Consider the following 27,007-nt stretch of genomic DNA (forward strand, 5'->3'; position numbering starts at 1 on the left):
GTTTCCGCCCCTCCAGGCGGCCGGGGGTCCCCGCGGCCCCAGCAGCGCGGGCTCGGGAGGCGGCGCGGGGTGCTGAGGCCAGGCCCCCCCCACCTCTGCTTGGCGCGTCCTCTCGCCCGGAGGCGGGGAAGGCGGACGCGGCCGCGGCCTCGACGTCGGCGACCGCGCCGCCCGCGAAGGGAAGCGCCTTATAAGCCGCCGCTCGGCCGGCCCAGCGGCTCTTCGCCGCGCCATCCCGGAGAGCGCGCGGAGGCCGGGCCGACCCCGGACAGACCCCGCCCGACTCCGGACAGACCCCGGCGCCGGGCAGGCCCCCGACCAGCGCCGGCTCCGGACAGATCCTGGATCTGTCCGACTCTGGACAGACCTCGGACGGACCCCGGCCCCGGACAGACACCCCGGCTCCAGACGGACCCCCCGCCGACCCAGGCCCGGGCGGGCGCGCCCCCTGCCGGCCGGGGCATGCTCGGCCCGCGGCATGGCCTCGGCGGTGTTTGAGGGCACGTCGCTCGTGAACATGTTCGTGCGGGGCTGCTGGGTGAACGGCATCCGCCGGCTCATCGTCAGCCGGCGCGGCGACGAGGAGGAGTTCTTCGAGATCCGCACCGAGTGGTCGGACCGCAGCGTCCTCTACCTGCACCGCAGCCTGGCCGACCTGGGCCGCCTGTGGCAGCGCCTCCGCGACGCCTTCCCCGAGGACCGGCCCGAGCTGGCGCTCGCGCCGCTGCGCGAAGGTGGGCGCGGGCCCGGCCTGGGGGCAGGGGGGCGGGGCGGCTCCTTTGAAGTGCAGGGAGGGGGGCGCAGGGGCGGTTATTAAGCGGGGATGGCGACATCCCGGCCCCCGGCACGGGACAGGGGCCCTCAGACCTCCGCCCGCCCCCGGGCGGTGAAGTGCAGTGGCGGGAGCGCAGGAGTCGGCGCACGGGGCCCGAGGCCGGCCAGACGGGCGTCCTGACCGTCCCCAAGGCGAGCCACCGGCCAGCGCCAGTGTCGGGCGGCCCCTGCGACCCCTTCCGCGGCCGCGGCCGGAGAGGCCGGGGGAACGTTTGGGAAGAGTTAAGGACAGCGTCCAGCTGGGGCCGCGTCGTGTCTGGCAGCCCCCTCCGAGGCCTCCCCCGGCAGGGCCGCGCCTCTTGTCCCCGGTGACCGACAGCCCGAGTGCGAGGTGCCACGCGGCCTCCGTCCCTCCTCGGGAGGGGCCACCAGGGTGGGTCCGCATTCGAGTTTGATGAGCCCGGAGGCCTCCTCCCCGGCCTTGTGACTTTCCTGGCTCGCAGGGACTGCGTGGCTTCCCGTTTCCTCTCCTTGGCCCGCGGGCTGGACTTTGGAGGCCGCGCAGAGGAAGCGAGAGGCTGAAGCCGAGGCGCGAGGACTGGGGTCCCCCCTGCCCCCTCCCACACACACGCGTGACCACCTGCAGCGCTGAGAATCTGGTGACACTTCCCAGCGCCTTCCTCTAAGCAGATCCCTGGGGCCCTTTTGGGGGCATTTACTGAAGCTGCCCATCTGCCTGAGGTCTTGGGATGATCTCCACTCCGCCCCACGCCCCCCCTCCCCGGGACAGCTCCCACCCCAGTGTGTGAATTATATGGATAATTAGCTCATTCTCATGACACATTCTCGGGCAGACGCGTCACTTGGAAAGGCTCCCAAAGCCAGCAAGTTTGCAGGCCCTGCTCCCCAGAGTCTCACTTTGATGGCTCTTCTGCAGGGAGTTTAGTATTATTTCAAGCATGGCAGCAGTTTACCTTGATCTACTGTTTGGGTGTGTGTGTTGTTATATTTTTAATTTATCAAATGGATGCCCAAATCCGGAAAGCTTAGATGAAGGAACAGCTGTTTATTCAGTGACTTACATCCTTTCTGGAACAAGGCGGGCCATAAACAAACAGGAGCCCCTGAGAGCTGGTGGAGGGCCTGCCCTCCCCCCATACCCTCCCCCCCCCCCCCCCGCTCTTCTGCCCTCCCCCTGCCCTCTCCCTTGCCCGCCCCCTGCCCTCCCCATACCCGCCCCCTGCCCTCCCCATACCCTCCCCCTGCCCTCTCCCTTGCCCGCCCCCTGCCCTCCCCCATGCCCTCCCCCACCCTCTCCCTTGCCCGCCCCCTGCCCTCCCCCATACCTTCCCCCTGCCCTCCCCCCATACCCTCCCCCCGCCCTCCCCCCATACCCTCCCCCTGCCCTCCCTTCTGCCCCCCCCGCCTGCCCTCCAGGTCTCACTCTGTCAGAGGACCCAGCTCAGCTGGGACTCCAGGCTCCCCACGTGGCTCTGCCCCTGTAACAGAGGACCTGACACTCACTTTTCTTGTGCGGACGGGAGTGCACGCTCAGTGTCCAGCAGTAGTAAGCCCTCCACAAATGTGGCTTTTGTTGTCACCCTCAGCGGCTTCTGGTGAGGGTCACAGAAGGTGGGGAGGAGGGCGGAGCTTCGGTCGCCTTGGGATCTGGGGAGGAAACCACCTTGCGGGAGCAGGAGGGTTAGGCTGCGCTGTGCACGCGCGCGCGCCCTGGGCTCTGCCCCCCCGCCCCGTGCAGGTTGTGCCTGGTTGGTTCTGGGTTTGCGAGGTGTCAGTGCACTGAGTGCCTCCACAGGGTGGGCCATCCGCAAGGAGACAGGAAGAGGGTGACCGCCAGGGAGAAAACAAGGCGCAGAAGGGGTGTGATAGCTGCTTTCAAGTGTCTAAAGGGAGAAAAATCAGCAAGAAATGGGTATTAGGCTTGGTGGGGGGCATGCGGGGGGGCAGTCAGATGAGGACCAGGTTGGGTGTGAAGGCCTTTCGAACAGCCCACGATGGACTGTGGGAACGTCTTCTCGGCTGGAGTCCTGGCCAGAGGGCCTCCTGCAAGGCCAGCTCAGCGCCCCTGGAGGAGAGGAGGTGGAGGCCCCGGGGCCGGAGGAGAGGCGACATTAACCCTCTGGTTCCTGGTTCTCTGCCTGGAGGCAAGCTGACCCCTCCCCCAGCACCACCTGAGTTTGTTGTACACCCAAGGGAAGGCCTTTTCCTTCCTTAGAAGGAAGGAAAGTCCAGGGAAGTTGTTTGCCAAGTAAAATACATCGCCATAATGCAAAAGAAGAGTTCACCTTATTTCCAGGTGGATTTACTATTTGCACAAACAGATCGTCTGGACATACAAACCGTACACACAGAAAGCATCCAGATGTGTGTGCTGTTTTAGAGATGCCAGGTCTTCTCAGTGTAATTCCCATCAGATTCCCTCAGTTTAAATCTATTGCATATTTCTGGGCTCGGTTACATTGGCCCGCTCATCTCTTTAAAAAGCTTTGCAAGTCTAGGTTTGAGAGCTCGTGCTGGCAGTAGGCTGGTAGCTCTTGTAAATGTAGGACTGAACACCTCCAGAGGGTGGGAAAGCCTTGGGTCCGACCTGCATCTTTGACTCTGCGTGCACTGAAGGGGATGCTGAGCGCTTTGTCTTGGCCCCCGGACGACTGCAGTGGGAGAGTGTTTCTGTGCAGAGAGTACTGTTCCTTGACTCTGCACACACACTGGTGCTAACCTTGGCTGTCTGTCCGTGGAACGTGTATGTTTCCTGGTGACACGTGCGCAGAGATGTTTAAACGCCTGCGTGGAGTGGCGGCACGGGGCTCAGTAGCCCACCTCTCTGGTCTTCTGTTTGGGCGAGGCTGCCCTCAGGACTAGTCTTGCTTCTTCTATCCTTTTCCTTGGCATCTTGGCCTCTCACCTTATGCTCTTCTGCGTCTGGATCTGATATACCCGTCCTTCCTTTCTTGTCCCCCTGCCTGGGGGAGGGAGGCAGCTGCTTTCCGTGCATATTATCTCTGGGTGACCAAGGTGTCTCCTTCTGCTCTTCCCACACTCTGACACAGGTGTGGCCGAGTCTTTGCCTTAAATCCCCTTTACGTAATACTTACCATGGTTCAGGGCTCCTGACCAGATGTGGCAAGGTCTCTTGCCTGTTACGTCTCTCGTCTGGGAAGGTTCACGCTTTAAAAGACAAGCATGCAGAATTTCCCCAATGACTGTTTGGGGCTCTTGGATTATTTTGATCCTTTTTTAAAAATAACACCCGTTTTAGGCCTTATGAAGTCATCACTGTAGAAACAGATTCTATTTCCAAAGTAGTCAGGTGACCTTTGATCCCTGATTACTGTCAAATCAACACTTTGGTTTTATATTCACTCAGCAAGTATCTACCAGATGCCTCCCCTGCACCAACATCTTCTAGGTGCTGGGGATGCAGCAGTGAACAACACAGACAAACCCTGCCCTCATGGTCCTATATTCGGGGTGGGGGAAATCCAATAATAAACAAGATAAGTTAAAAAAAATGTTAGAAGGTTCTACACCTTCAGAAGAAAAGAGAAGGGAGGAAGGAGAGGAGCTGTGACTTGCAGGGGCAGGGAGGGGTTCACTTTCAGATGGGCTGGTCCGGAAGGGCTCAAAGGAAGTGACCTGTGAGGAGAGACTGGGAGGAAGTGGGGAGGAAGCGACGTGGGTGCCTGGGGAAGAGCTTCCAGGCAGTGGCCAGAGCAAGTGCAAAGGCCTCGGGGCCGGCGTGTGCCCGGTGGCCCGGCGTCCTGAGGGGGCCGTTGTGGTTGGAGGGGAGAGAAGGGGGTGGAAGCAGTGGGAGGTCAGGGGTAGGGAGTGGGCGGACCACGCTCCGCGTGGGGCTCTTGTCGGAGGTGGAGAGCTTGGAACGGGAGCGACCTGGTGTGAAGGGCACTCTGGCTGCTGTGCTGAGCATGGCTGGAGAAGGGCCAGGGGAGCCGGGGAGACCGGGAAGGTGTGAGCAGTGGTCAAGCGCGGACGCGTCTGGGAGGGAGCGTGCAGGGCCTGCGGAGAGACCAGATGTGGGTGTGGGGAGCCTTGGGCGATGCAGAAAGCCCGCAGGGGGAGCTGACGGAGGGCCCAGCTTTGAACACGCTATTTAGCGTTTTCTCCAAATAAGGCCCCTCCTTGAGATCCTGTACGTGGTGCTGGGGTAACGGCTGTTCACCCCGTCACCGGGGACGTGGCTCTGCCTGCGTCTTCGTAGACCTTCTGTTAGACGTGAGATGGAGGAGCAGAGGCGAAGGCGTCCGGCACCGACCAGAGAGGCCTGGGCGCAGGTCCGCCAGCCGGGACACCCCGCCTCCCCACGGCTCCGGGGGACAGCGCTCTGCTCCAGGCCCTGCTCTCACGTGGACGGGGAGAAGCTCTGCGCTTGCCCGAAACAGGCGGGGGTAGATCGCCATCTGGTCTGGGGGTGAACTGCAGAGCCCCGAGTTTCCTTTCTTAGTGGAAGTGGCTGAAAGAGAGCAGAGGCCGCCCACAGGTCGGGGCAGCAGATCAGGGGGACAGAGGCCGCCTCTGTCCGGCCTGACGGGCCCTGCAGCGGGCTGGGGTCCTGTCCTCCCCCCTCACAGCCCAGCCCCCATGCATGGCTTCCCTGGAGGGGGTCCTGCCCCTTCTAACGGGGAGAGGGGCAGTTTTCACTTCTCTGGGGCATTTTGGGTGACCTCTCTGATTCACACACCTATTTTTGAATCTCTTCCATATATAGGGCTGCCGGGCTCTGCCGTCTACCCGGGTCTGGTGCTGGCACCGTCCGCCTCCCGGGAGCCGGCTGTCTCCTCTCTTCCTAAGGTTTTATGTTTCTTTCCCAGACCCGCACCCTGCTGTCGCTCAGGCTTTGTTCCGAGTTCCCTGTCCGGACTCTCCTTCCTCCGTAAGTGACGGCGTGCTCTGTGGTCCCCTGGTCTCATCCGTCAGAGCTCAGACCGTGCCGTGGGCCCAGGTGACTCAGGCTAACACCCAGTCAGAGAAGGAACGGCCAGAATCTCACAGAGGTTGTTCGTTCTGGAGCTTCTAGGCCTCGCTTACTTCCCACCAGATTTCCAAGGGGAAGCTTGGTTCTGCATCTCAGCACCGGGACCCGCTGGTAGCATCTGGCTGCCCTCAGGCTGACTCCCAGGGACGCCATCCTTTTCTCTTTTTAAAACAAGTCTGGGCCTGGTGTGCCTCCACTGTGTGTTTTTATACACACTTTTCCAAACGGCAGGAGGTGTTTCTGGTCGGGAGCAGTCAAAACTAGGGAAGATGGGCGTGCAGCGAAAGGTGGCAGCAAAGCCACTGAGGTACGAAGCAGCGTCGGGTCGGTGTGCCCGCTCCGTGAGGCTCGGTGTGGAGCTGCAGGGCGGGGCTGCGGAGAGCTGGCCGGGAGTGATGAGCCCCACAGGCGACCACGGGCGCCCCAGGCCCGGCCCCTTGGTGCAGGGCGTCCTGCAGGGACAGCGGCCGTCAGCAGAGTCGATAGGGGACAGCAAGTGAGGACGTGGCGTTACCAGGGGTTGACGTTGTCCCACTGAAATCGTTTTTATTGGTGTTTCTGTTCACATTCACTTCCTTGGGTGACAGTAGACATCCACCAGCCTTTTCGGTCATCACCACCGAAAAGATGGTCCCCATGTCCCTGAACGGGCCTGAGAAGCTTCCCCCCCACCCCCCGCCACCGCCGGGCCCTGGATCCAAATCCTCCCCGTGACGGGGGCAGGGAGGGGGCCGAGGCGAAGGGCCGGGCGCCTTTCTCTTCTGGTCGGGCCTGGGCTCCCTTGAACCGTGGCAGCACAGACAGGACGTGTCCTGTGTCACACAGAAGCACAGACCATGTGCCGCGACGCTGTCCTCCAGGCAGACCCCGCGGGGCCCCGCTCCTCCCGCCCCGACGTGAGTCCTGCTGGTGAACACGGCGGCCCTGCTCCGTTGCCGACTTACACTGCAGGTCGTGCTGCACGTTGAGGAAGAGGCACCTCCGTCGTCCTCTGCTGGTGTGTGACTTACAGTCAGCAGGAAACACGACGAGCAGCATTTGGACCGAGGGTTGGGGGAGGGAAGGAGCGGACGTGGGATTAAGGCTCTTACTACGGTGCCTGCTTGCCACCAGAACCCCCTGCTTCCCGCAGGGGAAAACCCAGGCCCTGCGAGACTGGCTGACCCGCCTGGGGACACGAGGTCACGGCGGGAGGAGGTTGGGCTAAGTGGCCGAAAGCACCGAGCACCGAGCCCCGGCTTTGGGACCAGGCAGGTGAGGATGCAGTTTCGGGCTCTGTCTCCTGCTCCCTCCCACGTGACTTCAGGCAGGTGGTTCAGCTCAAGCCACTGCTGCAGGACTGAGAAGCTGGCAGGGGTGGCATTGCATGGCCGGCCGCTGTGAGCGCTGAAGCCGCGACAGCCCTGCTGGGCGTGTGAGCACCGCGTGATGCAGAGCGTCTGCCCTTTGCCCTGGATAGGCGGCGTCCCCTCACCCAGAGCCCCCCCCGGTGGGGATGCGGTGCCAGCCCCCGGGTGTGGCCTCCAGCCTCCCGTCCTAGGGAGGTGGGGACGGCGATGGCGCCTGAGAGCCTGGGGAGGGGGTCACCCCGATACCTCAGTGGGACCCCCACCGACCAGGCCTGGGGCTTTGCTGGTCCAGAAATTGGGATTTGGTGCTTGGCGTGGGTCAGGCTCGGGGGCAGTTTTCCGGGGCAGATGCTCTCTGTGTGTATTTTCTATGAGAAATAGAGCTGCCACGGGGGCAGAGCCTGGGTGGAGAGCCGGGCCCCCCTTGGCCCCCAGGGGTGTGTAAGGCTTGTCTCAGCCCTCCCGCGCCGCTCTCGCCCTCACCCCTGCGCTGCTCCCTCCTCGGGCCTCCTGCCTGGAGAGGCAGGTTCCCTGCTGGGTTTTCCTGGTGACACCTCCCTGTGTCCATCATCCTGGCCAGCATGTAGGGGCAGGTCTTGTCGCCCTGGTGCCCCCTTTGGGATCAAGTGCTTCCTGTTTTGAGAGCCTGGGACGGCTGGTGTTTATTCCCTAAATTCCTTCCAAGTCTTAAGGCAGACTAAGGCGGAGTGAGTGACTCCTTAGCCGTGTTGAGTCTGAAGCTTAGTAAGGAATTCTGCTTGTGGTGGGAGAAGAGCGAGGCGCCGGAGAAGGAGGGACTGGGGGAGGGACGTGGTGAGAGGCGGGCATCTCACAGGCCTGGGAAGAAGCGGAGGACAGAAGTCTTCCCGCAGCCCCTTCCCTGGGCCTCCGGACCCGTTATCTTGTCTCTGCTCTTCTTTCTCCTCCGCCTACTTTCCCTGCCCTGCTTCTCGTCCTTGGCGAGACGGCGGGGAGAAGATCCTGTCCATCAGTGTCGCCTTGGGCATCACTGGGCCCGGGGAGGGCGATGGGGGCAGGACCGAGCCTTGTGTGCAGCGGGCTGGGCGTGGGGGCAGAGGGTGGGACCCCCATGGATGGAGCCTGTGAGGTCAGAGTCGCCACGGGTTCCCAGGGAGCGAGGGCCGCGTCGCGATGCCTGAGTTCAGCAGAGAATAACCCCCTCGGTTACACTCTCAAGCTCATCGCTGAGTGAGTCCTTGCTGGTTTTATGTTGACTACCTATTTAGAGAACAAGTATTTGGGAAGTAATCATTGAGGATTTTCCTGGAAATTTTGAAATATTTTATTTACAAAATTTGAATGATGCTCAGCGTTTAAAGAATATATATCTCGTGACAGTGCCTTCCTCACCTCGCCCGAGCCGTCTACTTCTCTGGGCTCTGCGTGGATGGACTTTTGAACTATGCCTTCTTTGGCTCAGTTGGAAAGTCCACATCACAGAAGCTTTCCCTGGGCTCTGCCATGGGAGTCTCCTCTTAAGGGACCGGCATCCTCTGGGTAACGGACACTCCTTTCCAATTGACCCGAGAAGCCTCTGTCTTCACTCCCAGAATTACAGCGGCAGAAGGCGGTCAGCCAGATTCAGCCCTGGGTCTGTCCCTGGAGGTGGGGACGGTCACCAGAGATGTTCAGTCCGAAGCCTCCAACCACGGAAGTAGGACGTGGGACCAGGTGTCTGAGGTTAGGACACTGGTCTGTGTCTGCTCTCTCAGCCTGACCTTTGTGCTGATACAGTTTGGGTTCGGTTTGGGTTCCCAGAATGAGTCAGGTGTTTGTGTTTGTATAAAGACCTAACCCTGGAACTGACAGAAGCTCGTTTGGAGTTCTCGATTTTCAAGGGTAAACTAGTTTAGACAGAAGGGGTACCCTGGCTGCTCAAGGCTGAATTTCAACCCCCAAAGGGATGTGAAATTGACATACTGAAATTTACATAGTCCTGTTATCAATCTTACGGTTTCAAATTTTTGACAGTTTTGGGCTATATCTGGATAAATTTCTCACCTCACAAATTGTGTAGAGTGAAATTTTTAAAAATTGAGATTATATTAGTGATGATGCTTTATCAGAAATTAGAAAATTTCCTGGGGCTGTGAAGTCTTCTGAGTCAGTTTCCTTAGAACTTGGGTGTGGCAGGTGGACCGCATCCCTTCCCGCCGTCCTCGCTGGACTGCGTCCCAAGCCTTCCGTGGACTGCTGGCGCCTCCTGCTGGCCGGCCCTGGAATGGCAGCCTCATAACCAATGGGGGGCTCTGAGTTTTTCTGTCCAACTGCAAATTTACAACCATTTTATCCGCTTGCAGTTTTTAGAATCACTATCTCAGACAGTAAAACTGAGTCAAACAAGATCCCCACAGTTTTCGTTCAATCAACAATATTTGGAATACAAAAGCTAAAAGTTCTAGATAATCCTAAATTATTGTACGTAAGCACATTTTTGAAAGTGAAGTTTAAAATAGTTACTGTAAACAAGTGACATTTGGAAAAGCTCTGCCGGTCATCAAAAGCCAAAGCTCTTGGGTCACAAAGGAAGAATACAGCAGGTAGAACAGAAAGCCCCCCGACTGCCTGTACGTCGTTGGGGGTCTCCATATGCCATCTGTCCTGGGCAATGACACAGGCCCCAGATGTGGGCTCTGCTCACACCCACGCCTGGTGCCGTGTCATTTTGAGAATTGATCCTGGTCTTGGGTGTTGCCAGCAGGTGTCTCGGCTTCCAACAGTTGTGAACTTGAGAAACCTGATGGGGGCGGACCTCAGTGGGTTTTGAGACATGAAATTTTAAAGGAAGATTTATTTCATTTCTGCACTGTTTTGGGTTTGTTTGTTTGAATGTTTTCCTTCCGCATTTAGTACACCTCCCTGTTTAATGGGAAACACCTTTAAAACAACTGAAGGAGGGTGATTTCCAGGCCCAGGAGAGGCGGGAAATGTGGGTGCTGGCGTTTGAAGAGGGCCAGGCCGCTGGAAGCCCCGTAGCCAGTGGTGACCCCTTCCTGCCCTGATGTGGGGTGAGGGGGGGGGGCTCTGTGGGGGCCACGTAGCCTTGGGGGCCGCCCGTAGGTGGATACCAGCCAGCCCAGCTGAAGCCATAGCTTCATGAATCCCCACCGTTGATTCCCTCCCCAGGGAAGAGGTGAGCGTCCTTGTCATTCACGTGGACGGGTTTCCTTGGGGAAAGGAGGACGCACCGTGGGAACGCTGATCCCGTTCGCCTTGGTTGTCACCCAGAAGCCACTATGCCACGGGGAAATAAATTATGAAGAAGGGCCCCGAACCAAAAGCCAAAGGTTAAAAAACCATCCCCTGTCACTCTGTTCTTGCAGGAGGGATTCCAGCATGTTCTTTCGCCATTGAAATGTTTTCAGCCCCTCTTGTTTTGAAGCATGTTGTCATTTCCAGAGAGCACCATTTGGCTTCTCCTCAGAAGCATAAAGGCAGGTGAAAGGCAGCGATAAGGTTGCAGCTTCCACAGATAGAACCAAACAGAGTGGCCGGCAACTCAGTGGGTTTGATGCCACCTTGGTCTTGGGCAGCTCTCCTGTGAGGCCTGTGACCTTGAGCCTGCTGGCCGGGATCCGGCTGGGGTGACGCCGAGAAGCATGGGATGCAGTTGGCACCCATAGGCTGGTGGACACACACAGATATAACTTGTCCTTGACTCTGTTCTCTTGTGCAACTTTATTCCACCAACAAACGGCCAGCGACCAGTGAATCCCCTGCGGGTGTCGGTGTCAGTGTCAGGCCCTATGCTGACGGCTGACCGTGGGCACCTCCTACACTCAGCTTCACAGGTGGGCTGGGGGAGGGCACAGGGGAGGGAGCAGGTCTGCTGCAGAGCGGTGAGTGCTGCAGAGGTGTGGTGGATGGAGCTCTCCCAGAGCTCAGAGCAGACCGAGTCCCACCTGGTGGGTGGGGGGCTTCACAGAGCCGAAGGTGTGTCCCACGCGGCCTTTAAGGGTTGCTGGGATTTTCCCACTCGAGCCTGGAGGTGGGGGAAGGCCAGTGGGAATGGGTCCCCCAGCGGCAGTGCTGTGGGCGTGGGGGCCATGTTTTGGTGGCTTGGACCCGTTCCTCGGGGTTGGGATGAGGATGTGGTAGTCACAGAGCAACGGAGCTGGTGAGGTGGGTGAGGCTGGGATCCTCAGGGTCTGTGCGCTGAGCCTACACACTTACGTGTTCCCAGAGGCCTGACCAGGTACTTCTTGCCTTTCTCTGCTTCATTCTGGAAAGCAGGTCACCAAGAAGATAGGGTTGCCAGGTAAAGTACAGGACGCCAAGTAAGTTTGAGTTTCAGATAAACACTGAATAATTTTTTAGTGTGTCTATCCATACTATTGCATTATTCATGGTTTATCTGAAACGCGCCTTGAACTAGGTGTCCTGCTTTTTACTTGCTAATTCTGGCAACCCTAAAAGAAGATCAGCATAGAGCAGAATGTATTTATTTGACTGAATGGTACCCTTGGTGGTTATAAACCCAACCGTGGGCTAAACATGCTTTACGTCCTAGAAAATGGGTATAAATATGCTATATGCATTGACCAGACAAGAGGCTAATCCTATAAATTGTCCTTACAGAATACAAAAACACAACTACTGTGTCATAAACTCGAGTGATTTAACACCAGTATGCTAGATGTAATAAAAATTGAAACATGACAGTAGTTTTGCTTGTCTTAGAATAAAGAAGCTCTTTGTGGGGATGATTTACATAATTGTCCTGTCTCTAAAAACAACTTTTCAGAGTCCCTCTTTTCCTCTGTAGACTTGTCCATAGCAAGCAAGAGGTCACAGAGGGGTGTGTGTAAGTGTGTGCGTGTGTGTGTGTGTGTGTAATTCTAAACAAGGAACTCAGGGCTGAGACTCTGGCACCCTGGTGTTTTCCTTCTCCCTTCTCGCTGCCCCCAGCCTGCAGGGTGGTGGGTGGGCCAGGCAGCCTAGGTGAGAGGGGAGGAGGTGGCCCGGGCCCCTCTCTCTGGCGATGGCTGGGAAGTCGTGCTGAGGTTGCTGGTGCAGGCTGTGTGGACCGAGGCTTGGGGTCTTTGGCTAGCTGCCTGGGCCCGTGTGGCTTGGGGTAGGGTGGGCAGGGCCAGATAGCCCACTGAGAAGCAGGCCCCCAGGTGAAGGTGCACCCGGCCTGTGCTCCAGGAAGTCCAGGGACCGATTCCTGGCCTTGACTGGACGTTCCTGACCCCAGCTAATGCGAGGGACCCCCTGCTCAGCCCAGGTCTTCAGAAGTGCCCTCGCCCTATGTCTGGGGCGCCCCTGGTTTCCATGGACCACGTGTTCTGGGGCCTCTTAATTTCAATCACGTAGTTTAGGAGGTTAATTTTAACACTACGTGGACTTAGTGAGCTGCCTGCAAAATGAACAACCCTTTCACCTGTAAAACAAAACCAGAACTTCTGAAAACTGGGATTCAGTGACTGAAAATAGTTCTGGGATTTCAGCCTCTGTGGTTTGGTCGTAGCTCGCCGGGACCAACATCCTGGGTCACGTGAAATGCCGTTGGGAATCTGACTTGCTCCGTCCCTGGGAAGCTGATGTGTAGAAGCTGTGCTGGGAAGGTCTGTGCTCTGCACTGCTCAAAGGAAGACAGAAACACACCCCGAGTCTCTGTGCCACTAGCTCTCGTGTTTTAGAGACAGAATACTGCGCTTTTTAGTAGCCAGTCGAGACTTCCGGTAACCGGAACGCGGGTAGAAGCCGATTCCTGGAAGGTGCTGAGTCATGCCCACGCTGGTTTTCTCTGGGTAAAGATGTGATTTTTTTCCCTTCCAAAGCCGGTATCTAAATGACTTGTCTAAACATAGGCTCTGCTTCCACGGGGCCTGTGGTCACCTCAGCTGTGTCATTGGGGGCTGGTGGGTCCAGCCTCCCCCGGCTACGGCCACCGCGCTGGCGGGGGCTGAGCTCTGGCCTTGTCCAGGGTGTGGATGGAGCGTCCCGCTCGGAGAGGCCTCTGATGGTGTCCCTGTGGCTTTCGGACGGACGGTGTCCACTGCAGCACACGCGTTAGTCACTCGTTGGGTCGTTGAAACTTAAAACGAGGTTGAGAGCCGGGCTTTCAGGGCAAGGCTGCACGCACGTGAGGCCGAGTAAACCTCCCAGGTGTCTTTCGTGGAGGGCGACGTCGGGGTGGCGTCCCCGTCGCGGGATGCCTGTTGTCCTGTATTTAATTCGGGAGCACACTTCTTGGTCTGTTTTTCTGACGGAGGCATTTCTGTCTCAATCCCAGGGCTGGTCGCCATAAAGGACGCCCACGACATCGAGACCAGGCTTAACGAAGTGGAGAAGCTGCTCAAGGCCGCCATCAGCATGCCGCGCAAGGTGGGTGTGCAAGGTGGGTGTGCAAGGTGGGTGCGCAAGGTGGGTGCGCAAGGTGGGTGTGCAAGGTGGGTGCGCAAGGTGGGTGCGGGCGGACGGGCGGGGCCGGGGCGCGCTTCCTGGAAGCGTCAGGTGGGGTCAGGTGTAAGCCCAGGGAGGGAAGGCTCCTTGGGCTCTGGGGGCTCCGGTGCTTTCTCCCTGGGGAGGAAGCGGAAGTGACGGGCTCGCGGTTTACTGGAAAGTGAGGGGAGACGGACGCGCGTGAACGCTGGTGCAGACCAGGCGCGAACTGTTCCCACTGTCCCCGTCCTGTGGGCCTCGAGCCGCCAGAGCACCTGACAGGTGAGTGGGGAAGCGGCCCCGTCCGCGCTCAGTCCCGCAGTCTGAGCAGTGCGGGGCCACCAGCGTCAGACGGGCTGCCTCGCGGGAGGAAAATGTCTAGGAATGAACGTGTTTCTTCCCAGTATTCCAGGTCAGAAGTTGTGCTCACCTTCTTTGAAAGATCTCCCCTGGATCAGGTGTTAAAAAATGACAACGTCCATAAAATTCAACCCAGCTTTCAAAGTCCGGTGAAAATATCAGGTGAGAGCCACAGGGCCACCAGAAACCTTCCCAGCCCACTGTCCACGTGCTGGACACACCTCCCGCCTTGGGACCCAGAAAGACAGCCCAACAGAAGGGTGGAAGGAGCAGGGGAGGGCCCGTTTCCCGATTTTTAGGAAACGGTGTGTTTCTACCTACTGACCTGCAGTTTACACTCTTCCTACTTCCAAAGCGAGTTATCTGGCGTATAAATGGGAACGTACTTAAATGGTCTATGATGAAAGCATCAGTGAGGCATTTTGAAGTGAATTACTGGAATGCGTCATCCAGCCTGCAAAAATAAGAGTCCACCTAGCACAACACTGACTTTGTTCTTGGCTTTAGGGCGGGGGCACAGAAAGGGACACACGGTGTAGGTCTCCTTAGCGTGGACGCTGGGTTGAGCCTTCTGGCAAATGTCAGCAGCGCTAAGAGGGGATGGCCAGCCGTCCTGCGGGTCAGGGGGGAGCGAGGGAAGCCTGGGTTCAGCCCGGTGGCAGCTTCCTCAGATCTGGGCCGCACGTGTTGTTACAACATTAGACTCTGTTTTTGCAGTGCTGTTGGCAAAGCCTCTGAGGGGCATTTTGTAGGAGAAGAGGTCCGTCCTGGAAGTCTCAGGTACCGGGCTTCCCCAGGCAACTTGTCTGGCCTGAGTGAGGTTGTGTGGGCGTTTGCCGGGCGCAGAGGGGATACAGCTCGGCCAGCGGTGACATCCCACAGGCCACCTTGATGTGAGGGGAGGTGGGGGGGGGGTCCCTGTGTCCAGCATCTGAGTTCTGAGTGGAAGGAAGGAAAGAGGAAGGAGTGGAGGAGGGGGACTCAGAGGGAGGTGACGGGGAAGAGTCAGCAGGTGAGGGGACCTGAGCCCAGAGCCGTCACCTGAAAAGGAACTGGGTCCCAGTGATGGGAAGATGGAGGGGGCACACTGGGGTGACGACTGACGTCACTGGTATAAAAGTGTCCTTACTGAGTGATGTACCATGGCAAGGATGAGATTCCTTAATTGTGTGCTGGGGCGAGGCGGACGGGGCTGGCAGGTTCTGGGAACCCGGGACGGAAAAGTTACTTTTCGCTCTGACCGTGTGTGAGCAGGACGGGGTTCAGCCTGGGTTTGCGTGTCTGCCACTTTTGTCATCTTCCCGGGAGAGCTTCGTGTGTGTCCTTAGGAAGATGAGCAGGGGGTTGGGGGCCCCTTCTTAGCTAGTGCCTAGCATCTAGAACCTTCTCTACGGGAGAGTGAAAATGGCGGTCATCCCTCCTGACCGGATGTCCGGGGACCCCAGTGTCCAAGGCTCAGAGAGGCTTCAGAGCGTGTCGGGCTCCGTGTGCTGTCACCTGGAGCGTGGGCACCTCTGCCCTTTAGTCTTGCACGGAAGAGCCCCAGCACTGGCATCTCCATCTTGCTTTATTTCTTTCTGTTTTGCGCAAACAGGAGAACCGAGAGCCGCAGAATCCTTTCAGGGCCTGGGGTTGGTGGCAGGCGCAGGTTGACCCCAAAGGCCCCAGGGCGTGAGAGGGACAGCCGGCGCTGCATACAGGTGCTTCTGATGGCGACAACCTGGCGTCCCCAGCCTCTTAGTGCCTTGTCTTTACTGCTGATTCGGATAAACGCACGACCCAGGTTTACCCCGGAGCGCTGAAAGGAAGGAGACAGGATTGAACAGGGGTGGCGCTGGGGTCCCACGTCGGGGTTTTAACTGTGTTCTTGTGTTGTTTCGAGGACTGAGGACAGAGGTTTGGGGTCCCTCCTGCCCACGAGCCCAGGAGGCCTGGCACGCGGGTCTGGGAAGGCAGGGCCTCGGCCTCCCCGTGCAGGCCGGGAGCCCGGGTCCTGGGGACATCGCGGGGGGCAGTCCCTGCAGCCACCGTGGCTCAGCACGGAACACTTGGTGACACGGGGCTGCCTGACAGTGGGGCTGGTAAACAGCTATCACAAGTCAGCTGCAGAGAGCCTGAAGCCTCGTACCAAGACCACGGCCTGAAGGCAGCCCTGCGCGGGAAGCTGGCGGGGTCGCCCCTTCCAGAGCTGAGTGTCTCCCATGCCTGGGGGTCCCTCCTCCTCGTCCGCTCTAATCAGTCGAAGGGGTTCTCCCTCTGATCTTCGCCCCCAACCTCGCTGGCCCTCCCTCTGCCTGAGCGCATGTTTCCCGTGTACAGGAGAGTGGGGCTGGGCGGGGGAGTTCCCACGGCGTGTGAGACGTGCTTTCGTTGTGCACTGAGCGAGGAAGTAAGGATACTGAGACAAGGATGTGGCAAATTCAGAAACACTTCTAATGGAACCGTTCCTTACAGGAGCGCTGCCAGCCCCGGAGGGCCTGGTCCCGCGTGGGCAAGCCCTGCTCCTCCGTCTGGGCCCATATTTGCGCTGCGTATGGACTCGGGAGCCCCCGGGCGCTGGGCCTCAGGACCCGGAGAGCCGGGCGCCCCGAGGGCCGAGGCTCCAGCAGCCCAGCCTCTCCCCGGGATGTGTCCTCAGTACCAACATGGGCCACCCGGACCTGACTTCCTGGCTCATTCTTTATGAATTTCCTGTCATCCTGGGCATGTCAGGCTGTGGTCACTCTGGCTTTCCATGTCACCGTCGACCCCTCTGCTCCAGGCCCTGGGCCTCCTGCTGGCTGGGCCCTGTCTCCTCCCTCCCCACAAACCCTGCCGTCCACGTCCACTGCTGTCCAGCTAAATTCCACTCGTGCATGGAAACGGCCGTGCCCGCTGTCACCCCCTCCCCCAGACTTCTCAGCACCTTCTCAAGCCTCTGATGTGGCATCCTGGGAGGTGGTGCCGTGGCGGACAGCCCTGACCTTGGCCCACCCTCAGGCCTCCTGCGGTGACCTCTAGGTTGACCGGCTAGGGGTCAGGGGCTCCACTAGATGGCGCCAGACACCCATGGTGTGAGAACCAGCCGCCCCCGGGGCCACGATTCCGGCGAGTGCTCTGGCCTCTTAGGTGATGCTTTGGACCAATGCAACCTTAAACATTCTTCATCCCCTGTTAATCTAAAAGTTTATTACCAAGTCTAGGAAAACTTAAATTTAGTTTTCTACACCATGGCTGTGTCTGTGCAGCTTAAAAGAAAGCATAAACCTCAGCCTTGGTCTGGCTGCTTGGATTAATTGATATTGGCCCCCAAAATCATAGTACTCAGGTTTGGGAAGGCTGGAAATATAATTTCAGTTTTTAGTAACCAGGCATCTGTACGGTCTTAACCTTAATTTTCACCACACGGGGAGAGTCCTGGTCTCCAATTAATGAAAAGGCATGGCTTTGGGTTTTGTTCCGTTGCTGGAGACATTGAAAGTAAAATAGGAAAGGCGATCAGAGAGCGTGTGAATGCTTTCAGGGCTGAGACTGTCCGCAGAAAAAAAGGAATAGATGAATTAATGAACTGAGTTATGGTGGCATATGGGGCATGTGAAAACAGGGCTGCAAGTAAAAAAATAGCAAATCACCACCAGCCAGACACTGGTCATTGTTGCAGGAATGACCACTGGTAGAGGCTGAGATTAGTGGGTGAAAGTTGAAGGAGAAGCAGGATTTGCACTTGCATCTCCACCAGGATAGTTCTTAACTACACAGAGAGAGATAGTACCCTCATTTTGGACAAAACCTCCTGACCCGAGAGATCCAGACGACATCCCAGGAATAAGTAAGGCCTGTGGGTATCGCACTCCTGATCTGATGCCCGAGGGAAGGCAGCGTCCCTGCAGGTTCCTGCCGGACCGTCCACCTCTGTCCAAGCACGGAAGCGCCAGGCAAATTGAGGCACAGTCAATGAAAGACTCACCAGTCCGCGTCCCAAGTGTTGCAGCCAGGAGAGATGAGGCAAGACCGAGGCCCTCGAGGCCGTCAGGGGTCATAGGAGGCTGAACCACCGCCTCTTCCTGCCCCGAGGGATCCGGGCCGGGCCCAGGACAGACAGAGGGACATGGGTGAAACTCAAGTGCAGGAGGTTTTAGTTTAGAGTATCGTGCCGATGTTCATTTCCTGGATTTGCTTGTCGTACCATGGTTATGTAAAATGTTAACCCAAGGACAAGCTGCTGAGCAATCTGAAAGCTCTATACTGTTTTTGCAACTTTTCCGTAATTCTAAAATTAGCTCCGAAAAAGTTTTAAGAAATAAGAAATGGCAAAGCAGGACTCTTCTTCATGTGAAAAAAGTTCTGTATGCAAAAAAATGGCTTGAAAAGGAACTATTTCATGGAACTGGCCATGTATGTGATTAAAGTCATTAAATGGACCAGTGATTTTGGCTGTAGGTACTAAGCTGACTTCTAAGAAATTCCCATTTTCAGTATATTTGAAGGTAGGCTTCAGATGCTGAAGTTTTTCAGTAAGCGTAACATTTCCTTTGGTTCTTTTTATTTGGGTGACCCAACAGATATGAGGACCTTTGGAACAACGACAGCAATAACTACCATTTACGAGCCCCAGCATTTGGTAGATTCTTTATAAAAACCGTCTCATTTAATCCACACCTGTGCCCCTTTGGATAGCTGGATACTGTTATTCCCATTTCACAGACTAAAAAGCTAAGCAAGGAGTAACCTGCTTCCCACGCTTAAGTGGCAGAAGTGGTTTCCTGGAGGGCCCAGCTGGCCTTGCAGACAATTGGCTTCTCTGCACAGATAATTAAGGAATGATTTGTAACAAATTTGTTTTGGGGGCTGGTTCCATTTTCTAGATTCCACTTTCTAGAGCTCCAAATCTCACATTTAAGAAAGACTAGGAAGTTCCTATACAAGGTGACTCCTGGCGACATTCACAAATGTTTTGCAGCACTGACGTTTGTTTTCACTTGTAGGATCCTCCCCTCCAAATTCCCTTGGGAGGCGGTGGGAGAGAGGATCTGGGGGCTGTCAGCAGGCCGTCCTGAGGTCCCTGAGGTTTTACGTGCTTCCTGGGACAGGTTTGAGTCAGTTAATAAAAGCAGTAAAGAAAGTGGTTCTGTGCTGTTGTGCGTTTTAAATCGTGAAGCAGGGGGATCTTAGTCTCTCTTGTCGGGGTGTCGTCCTCTGCAGTGTCTGTCTGCTCACTCAGGCTTTGGTCAACATCTTCGTGCTCTTTTTGCACCTGGTGGTGTAGTTGACCCCAGAGGTTCCAAGCACTGACTTTTCACTGGTTTTCAGCTCCTTCTCATGACTTAGAGGCTGTCCGAGGCGGGTGGGCTCTGGGTGGGCTCAGCCAGGGAGAGGAGGTCGGGAAAGAGCCACGTGCTGATGCCACGTGGAGTGTGACCGACCTCGAAAGGCCGGTGAAACGAGCGCTGTCACTTCTCCAGAAAGTCAATTGGAAATTTTAGCCATTACTTGGCAAATCCGATTGATGAATAGTCATTTTATTCTGGGAGGCAGAGGTAAGGAGGAAATCTTCTACTTTTTTTTCTTCTTTTTTTTTGTGTAGTTTCCCTAAGTGTCTTCACATAGAGAGAAATTCAAAGAACTGAGAATCAAATACCCAGAAAGATGAAAAGTAAATAGGAAGTTACAGTTGCACTTATTTAAAAAAAGCAAATCTGTACATGGGGATAAAATAATCTAAATTATGGTACGATGTAAGCAATAAAACAACCCCGCAAACAACAATAGCATCAGATGCCCGATGGGACGGGGCAGCACGGGACATCCTTGTGGCCTGTGCCAGGGCCAGAGGAAGGGCTGTTTTGAGCCGTTTCCATGCATCAGGCCCCAAGTGGGAAGATGATGATTATTGGATGTGAGAACCCGGCAGGAGCTTAGAGTCTGTTTGAAGCACGTTTTTAAGGTGAGGTAAGTGAAGGCCCTGATTTGACGGGACAAATGCGGCCCTGAGCGCGGAGCTCGATGACCAGGGGCTGAGGTTGGGGATGAGACAGCACACGGGGAGCGGGAGCCCTGGTGACCCTCCAGGTCTATCCTTGGAGAGTCTGTGATCCACTGAGGGAAGGGAAGGACGCACAGTCCCCGGGAAATGTCAGTAAGAGCTTCCCCAGGTTGGAGAGGGGAGTCAAGTGCACTTACGTTTAAATGGACCAGATGACGTGATGGAGCCTGGGGGCTAATAGGCTCTTAGAGCTGGAAGGGTCCTTGGAGATCATCCAGGACAGTTTTGAAATTTCCAGTTAGGACACTGCGTCCAGTGTCTCGGGGTTCCCTGCTGGGCTGCGCCAGGGAGTCCCAGCTCCCAGCCCGGTGCTGTTTCAGCTGCCCACGCCTCCACACACACGCGCACACACACACACACACACACACCCACCCCCACAACCCCGCCACCACCACCACCACCGATGCCCGGGCTTCCCCGTCCCCGCCTCCCCTTCTAGAGCTGGTGAGCACCAGACTTTGCACTTGGAATCTAACCACACAGCCAATGTAGACACACAAAGACGATCTCTTTGTTGCCCTTTTAAAATTACCCCAAATTGTGCTTGTTGGTGAGGAGTCAGTTTATATATAGGATTATATAAAGTAAAAGGTGAAGTCACCTGTTTGGTTGAAAACGCACACGGATCGCGCTGGATCCTCACGGCGACCCTGGGCCGTGTTATCTTCACCTGAGACACAGGTGAGAGCTTAGAGAGATCAGGTGACCTGGGCAGAGCCCACGTCGTGTGTGGTCGTCTTGGCCCGAAACCCAGCCTCTTTCTGCTCCAGCTTCAAACCCACAGGGGGGGCATATGGCGAGAGCGCTCAGACTGCCAGAGTGCCTTTCTGCGGGGGAGAGATGCCCCTCTTGACTGGTGTAGGGTCAGCAGGTGTGGCCCCTGGGTCTGGGCGGCGGAGCATCCTCTAAAGTGTGGGAAAGGAGGGGGTGCAGCAGGAGGAGGGGGCTGTGAGGAGATCAGTGTGAGCCCCAGACCTCAAAACTTCAAAATCTGATCCCCTTCTGAATATTTCCCTTACTGCTTTCGCTTTCAGAAATCATGAGGTCCAATGGATTTTGCTTAGCAAATACGGAAACAATCGTCATTGACCACAGTATACCAAACGGAAAAGACCAGCACGCAGCTGTGGACCCCTCGGAGCACCTGTAAGTGCACTGATTCGAGTGTCGTTTTTTTTTTGTTTTTTTTTTTTCGAGTGTCGTTTTACACACGAGGTCCCGAGCCGTCAGCCAGCGCCCGGGCCAGGTTCCCTGCCCGCTCGGGGCTCTAGGAAGGGGACAGAGTTTGACCATGCGGCTGGCAGTGGGGAGGGGGGGCATTCAGGAGGAGTTGCCTGGCTTCAGGTCTGGGCTGTGCTGGGCCCTGGGGGGTCCGGGGCCACGAGCCTCCTCATGGGGGCCCGGTCTCCTGGGGTGGGGGGGGGGGGTTGGGCGTCAGCTGCATGTTGGCCTCTCGTCGCCTCCCAGGTGGCTTCTGTGGCTCACGGGCCTGCCCTGAGCGGGGGAGGATGCGTCAGCTTAGAGGAAGCGGGCAGCTGAAGACCCCCTGCCCTCCGTTCTTCCTTCCTCGGGCGACAGAACTTGGACCACGATGGGGGCTCTAGGAAAGCCACCTCAGGCGCTGCCAGCCGTCTCGGGATTATCGGGCAGGACCCGGCCCTGGTGACGGTCCAGGCCACGCCCGGGGCTGTCCCTGCTGTGCGAGCTCAGGGGGTTCGTTCCCGTCTCCTGGCTCCTCTTTGCCCCGGGGGGGACCGCCGTGCTCTCGCAGGGTCTCCTGAAGGCTCAGGTGACGAGCGTGGGCGCCTGACTCTGGGACCCCCAGGCAGCTGTGGAAGCGCAGGGTCTCCCGCGGGCACTTGACCAGCACAAGCCCGGAACCAGGGGGCCTCTCAGAGTCCGGGGGTCCCTCCGCCCCCCGTCAGCCCCACGTGAAAGCGGACCAGGACCGACCCAACTGCCGCCATGCCTCGCGCTCAGCCGGGACCACGCACGTCGTACGCACCGTGTGTGTGCAGACAGCTCCCAGCCCGAGGGTCCCCCGAGCCAACTCGGAGCTGGCATCGTGGGTCCGAGCGTCTGCCGACGTGGATCACACGGTGACGGATGGAGGTTCTGCTTCATGGGAAGAGCTTCTGGCCGGGCCTGTCCTGGTGGAGTGGTTGGTGGACCGCCAGGGGCTGCAGGGTCCTGGCTCTGGCTCTGCATCCCAGGGACCCTTTCTGTCTCTGAGAGGCCCCAAGAGGCCCTCTGCCCCTGGCATGAGGCCAGCTCTGAGAAGGAAGTTCAACCATGAATCGTTTTGGAGGAGAAACATGGAGAGAAAGCAAGGGCTGTAATGTCACTTTTCCAGCCAGCCCGGGGCCCTGCGTGGCCAGGGCGACCCACCCTCAATCTGCAGCGCCGGGTTGGTGGGAGAGAAAGATCGCGGGGAAACCTCTGCGATCCCAGGATAGCTTAACAAGGAGATGTCGGCCTCTGAGCGGCCCGGGAGCGTCTCCAGGGAACTTGGGCTTGCCGGGCATTTCTGCAGGTGCCTGACCTCGGGCAGCCCCGCAGTGATGGTCTGCTGCCGTCTGTCTCTCGGGAGGGTCTGTCTGAACACTCCAGGGGCAGGAGGTCACAGAGAGAAGCCTCTCCTGGCCACAGCTGTCCTCAGTGGTCCTCGACAGCGACTGTGTGGCCCCAAGGCTGTGGAGCAACGCTGCCGGGCCCGCTGTTAGGACCTGTCGGTCCCCACACTGTCCCTGGGGGAGAGCAGCTACAGTACTCAAACCAGAGACCCCCCTGCACTCAGGGACCAAGTGTGTGTGCCTGGTGGGGACGTGTGCCTGGTGGCGGTGTGAGAGCAGGACGGCTGGGCCTCCGCCTTGTGACCACCCTGGTTGGCTGGAGGGGTTGCCAGGCTCCGGGAGATTCTGCCCAGGCCTGGGGCGAGCCCCGACCCTGTCCTCACTGGTTAGAAGCGGGGATTTGCCAGGCCCGCTGAGGACCACGGGGGCTGATGGGGACCCTGGACTCGGCCGAGCATCCCAGGTCCCCTTCCTTCCCCAGTTCTCAGGGGATCTGAGGGCAGGAAGGGTAGCAGGGGCAGGAAGCAGCTGGGCAGGGCTGTGTCGTGGCCGCCACCGGGCCCGTCCCTCGCCTGCCCGGAGCCTTTCCCTGCACCTAAGGGCCCCCTCTGGCCTCGCTGCCTGCGCGGACGCAGGGCTCCACGCATCTCCACACACGCCCGTCAGCATGGACTTAGAGGGAAACCCGCCTCCATGCCTTTCCTGTCTGATTTCGAAGCTGCCGTCGCCGCCTCCTCCGCTTCCCCCTTGCAACTTAGAGGCGGCAGGCCTCCCTGGGACCCCGTCCACCCCACGTGCCCTGGGTGCTGGGGGTGCCCCCTCTCCGCCCTCCCCCTCCCCCTCCCGGCTGTCTCCCCAGCCAGTGTAGCCAGGCCGGCGGCTGTGGTTTGGGCGCCTCGTGCCCTGCCCGCCACTGCCCGGCTTCCCGCTGTAGTTGAACTCCTGTGAGGCCTCAGGGCAGGGGCAGTGTGGACAGTGTGCTCGGTGGCCCCAGGCCCTCTCCGCTGCCCTGGGCAGGGCCTGCGTCCGCCCCCTCTGCCACTCCCCTTTGTTTGGACTGGTTCTTAGCTGGGGACAATGGAAAAGGTTCAGGCAGCATCTGTTTCCCCTCCTGGGGAGAAGGTCCTCCGTGCACTGTTTTCTCTGTGAGGCATCTTTTAAAGTTTGTAGTCCTTTTTTTCCAGCTTAAGCAAGTGTGCTTAAGCCGAGGCTGGGTTAGGCAGGGCGTGGAGATGGTTCCCACTCCTGGGGAGTCCATGTTGAGAAGGTACTTAGGCCGCCTCACATTTGGGGCACAAGCCCTTCCTTGAGCTCTCCCCGTGCGCCCCATGTAACGCCCCACATTGAATGCAGGACCCAAACGAAGGGCCCCTCCCTCCACTAACCTCCTCTGCCCTCACCCAGCTCCTCCCTGGACGACTCCTGCCTCCTTGGTCGTGTGTGCATGTGGCCCAGGAAGCAGTCAGGCTGGGAGCTGGGACCACACGGCCTTCTTCACCCGTCTTTGCCATGGTCCACAGCCCCAGCACGTGGCAGGTTCCTGTGCCTGGTCCACTCTGTGTCCCCAGAGCCTGACCCAGAATAATCCCCAGATGGAGAGAGAAATACTCACTGTGTGAATGGATGGATGGATGGATGGATGGATGGATGGATGGATGGATGGATGGATGAATGGATGGATCGATGGATGGATGGATAGATGGATGGATGGATGGATGGATGGATAAATGGATGGGTGGGTGGACGGATGGATAAATGGATGGATGGATAAATGGATGGATGGATGGATCGATGGATGGATGGATAAATGGATGGATGGATGGATGGATGGATGGATGGATGGATGGATAAATGGATGGGTGGGTGGACGGATGGATAAATGGATGGATGGATAAATGGATGGATGGATGGATAGACGGATAAATGGATGGGTGGGTGGACGGATGGATGCCTCAGTATTGGTCAGTGAGAGTAAATCACAGTCTCTAAGGCAGTGAAAACCAAAGCTGTGATGGTTTTGGAGTCGGGCCCATGTGACTGATCAATTTGCAATCACGGTTCCTTCCACACTCGCTCCACACGCAGCCTGGTGGTGGATGGGCCGGTGTGGTGGAGAGCCCTTCCGTGCTGTTTGATCCAGAGACCCTCCTGCCAGTGACCGTCTGCCCTCTGTCCACTTCAGCGGGGCCGGGGGTCAGTGAGCCAGCCCCGGCCTCACCTCTGCCTTCCCGTTTCAGGTTTGAGAACGGCGGTGAGTTTGCCTCCGAGCTGGAGGATGGGGATGACCCAGGAGCTTATGTCACCAACCTGTCCTATTACCACCTGGTGCCTTTCGAGACGGACATTCTGGACTGAGTCTCCACTGGGGCCCTCCTCCCCCAGCTGGTGACCGTGGCTCCGCTGAAGTCCATCATGCCAGGGACCAGGCCTGCCCAGCCGCCCGCGCCCATGGAGACCCCAAGTCTCCGACAACCAGGAGTCGGGTTACGGGGGTCCGGTGCCCCTGCTGCTTCTAGGGGTCTTCGCGGCCTGTGTATGCATCCCCAGGACACGCCCCCTCCACGCCTGGAGGGGCCACAAGTGCCTGCAGGACGTCCCGGGCCGGGTCTGGACACCTGCTCCTCCCCCCGCGTTCCCTCCCTCCACAAGCGCACGGAACATTTTGCGTGGCATCTTGGTGAGCCACCAAGTTCTGGACAACACAGCCGGGTGTGTTCTGTCATCCAGGATTTCCCTGGAAACCAGGATGTGCAGCTTCCATTCCTGTTTTTTATCTTCTATCCAGAAACTGGGGGCTTCACGTCAGCCAAGGGAGTGTTTGCGGAAGGTTGGTCGTGAATGGGGTTTTGGCTGCGGGCACAGGGGAACCACTGACTGGTGCCCGTGTGATGAACTCTGCGTGGTGACGATTCTCCCGAGAGGAAGGAGTTCCCCCCTGGGCTCCTACGAGGGGTGACAGCGCAGTGGCCCCCGGGCGGCTGAGGGTCCCCCTTCCTGCCGGTCACCAAGATCTCAGTGATATACTCGCCATATCCACCTGAGTGGACGGGAATCGGGAGGTCACCGAGTGTCCCCAGCGAGTCTCTCTCTGCCTTCGGGGAGGGTCTGGGTTCTGCGTGTTCATCTCCTCACAGAGAATACTAACGACCAGAATTTCTCGTGTAAATAATAGTAAATTATTGAGAATCCTAATTCTTTTACACAGTCTGTTTTTTAATCTATTTTAATTAAATAAAACACATTACCCTACTTTTATTGGTTTAAGGTGTGGCTCTTGTCATCCCTGCCCCACACGCTGCGCCTCCGGGCTGCCCCCAGCGCTCCCGTCTCATTGTCCTTTAGGAAATGTGCTGTTCTCGCCCTGGGGAATGATCTGTCCAAACTGGAAAGTAAACAGAGTGTTCTTTTGAGTTAGGGTTTCCCCTTCTCCATGCTCCTTGCTGGCAGCCACGGAGAGCCTTCTGGAACCCAGCTGCGCAGCAGATGGGCTTCCCGTGGCCTTTGCATTCCCCTCTGCTCCCGGCTGTGCTCGGTTGGGTGCAGCCTGCTTCCAAACAGGCTGTCAGGCGGCCAGTGGGGTCGACCAGTTGCCCTCTGCTCTTGGGGGTAAAATTCAGGTCTGTACAGGACGGGGCCCCTTGCCTGGCAGGGTTAGAATAGATCACAGCTAACCACCTTCCAAGTTCCAATCATTGATTCCTGGGTTTTCCTCGTTACCCACATTCTGCAGGGGACTTTTCCCCAGCTCTGGGACCGCAGTGATGGCAGCTCCCTGAGCGCATCTGCTCGCTGGGGCTGTGTTACCCCCTCACGGCCCAGCTTGGCTCCCGAAGCCACACACCAACCCCCCAGCTTTCATGCAAGAAGCTTCACTGTTTCCAGTCAATGCACAGTGAGATCTCAGATGTTTGGATATTTGTTTTCCTATAAAACACATCAGCGTGTTCTCTGGCTTCTTTTTTTTTTTTTTCTGGAAAAACATGATCTTCTAGACCCATTTGTTATGTCCCCGCATTTGAAAGATGTTGCCCAGTTGTCTTCCAGAGAAGTCATACCCACCACCAGGGCCTGTGCTGTGGCCTCTATTGATAGAAATTGAGGTCAAGTATTTCACAAAACAAGAAGCAAAGGATATATCTGAACACACACAGAACTCCTCATGAATAAGAATGAATTTGTAGAATAAGGTGCCTATTGATTTGTGGGAGTTTTTTTAGATGTGAAAGATACGTAGGAGTTCCTTTTATGAAGGAAATTGGCCTTTATGTCACTTAGCTTCTGCAGCCTAATACAAGCTCCAGACTTAGTGACTGAACAGTTCTGGGGTCGGCAGTGTGGATTGGGCTTAACCAGGTGGTTCTGCTGTTGGGGCTCAGGCTTGGTGATGCTGGCCGGGCTCACTGAGGGAGAGCTGGTGTAGGAGGGCCTGGCGGGCGGACCGTCATCTCTGCACCCCCTGCCCTCCATCCTCCAGTTGGCTAGCTCGGGTTTTTCACACTGCGACTCA

General features: G+C 57.5%; 1 protein-coding gene and 1 long non-coding RNA gene across 2 annotated transcripts; both read left to right on the plus strand.

The window, feature by feature from the left end:
• PXDC1 (PX domain containing 1) lies at nt 1-25,755 on the plus strand. The gene is made up of 5 exons (XM_082345548.1): nt 1-734; nt 13,397-13,488; nt 13,950-14,067; nt 20,962-21,073; nt 24,738-25,755. Exons 1-5 carry the CDS (start codon nt 479-481, stop codon nt 24,853-24,855), a joined length of 696 nt encoding a protein of 231 aa, XP_082201674.1. The 5' UTR covers nt 1-478; the 3' UTR covers nt 24,856-25,755.
• LOC309607252 lies at nt 2,216-9,678 on the plus strand. The gene is made up of 3 exons (XR_014232329.1): nt 2,216-5,686; nt 6,740-6,785; nt 6,902-9,678. It is a non-coding gene; the product is annotated as an uncharacterized lncRNA (long non-coding RNA).
• Nucleotides 25,756-27,007: the final 1,252 nt, after the last annotated feature.

This window comes from Balaenoptera borealis (assembly GCF_965194805.1).
Source record: "Balaenoptera borealis genome assembly, chromosome: 12".
NCBI classification, from domain to species: domain Eukaryota; kingdom Metazoa; phylum Chordata; class Mammalia; order Artiodactyla; family Balaenopteridae; genus Balaenoptera; species Balaenoptera borealis.

Bases quoted from the DNA above. Each gene is read 5' to 3' on its own strand.
- PXDC1 (XM_082345548.1), top strand. From the start codon at position 479: ATGGCCTCGGCGGTGTTTGAGGGCACGTCGCTCGTGAACATGTTCGTG. The intron at 13,489-13,949 runs GTGGGTGTGCAA...GTTTCTTCCCAG, and splicing joins CCATCAGCATGCCGCGCAAG to TATTCCAGGTCAGAAGTTGT. The intron at 14,068-20,961 runs GTGAGAGCCACA...TTTCGCTTTCAG, and splicing joins AAGTCCGGTGAAAATATCAG to AAATCATGAGGTCCAATGGA.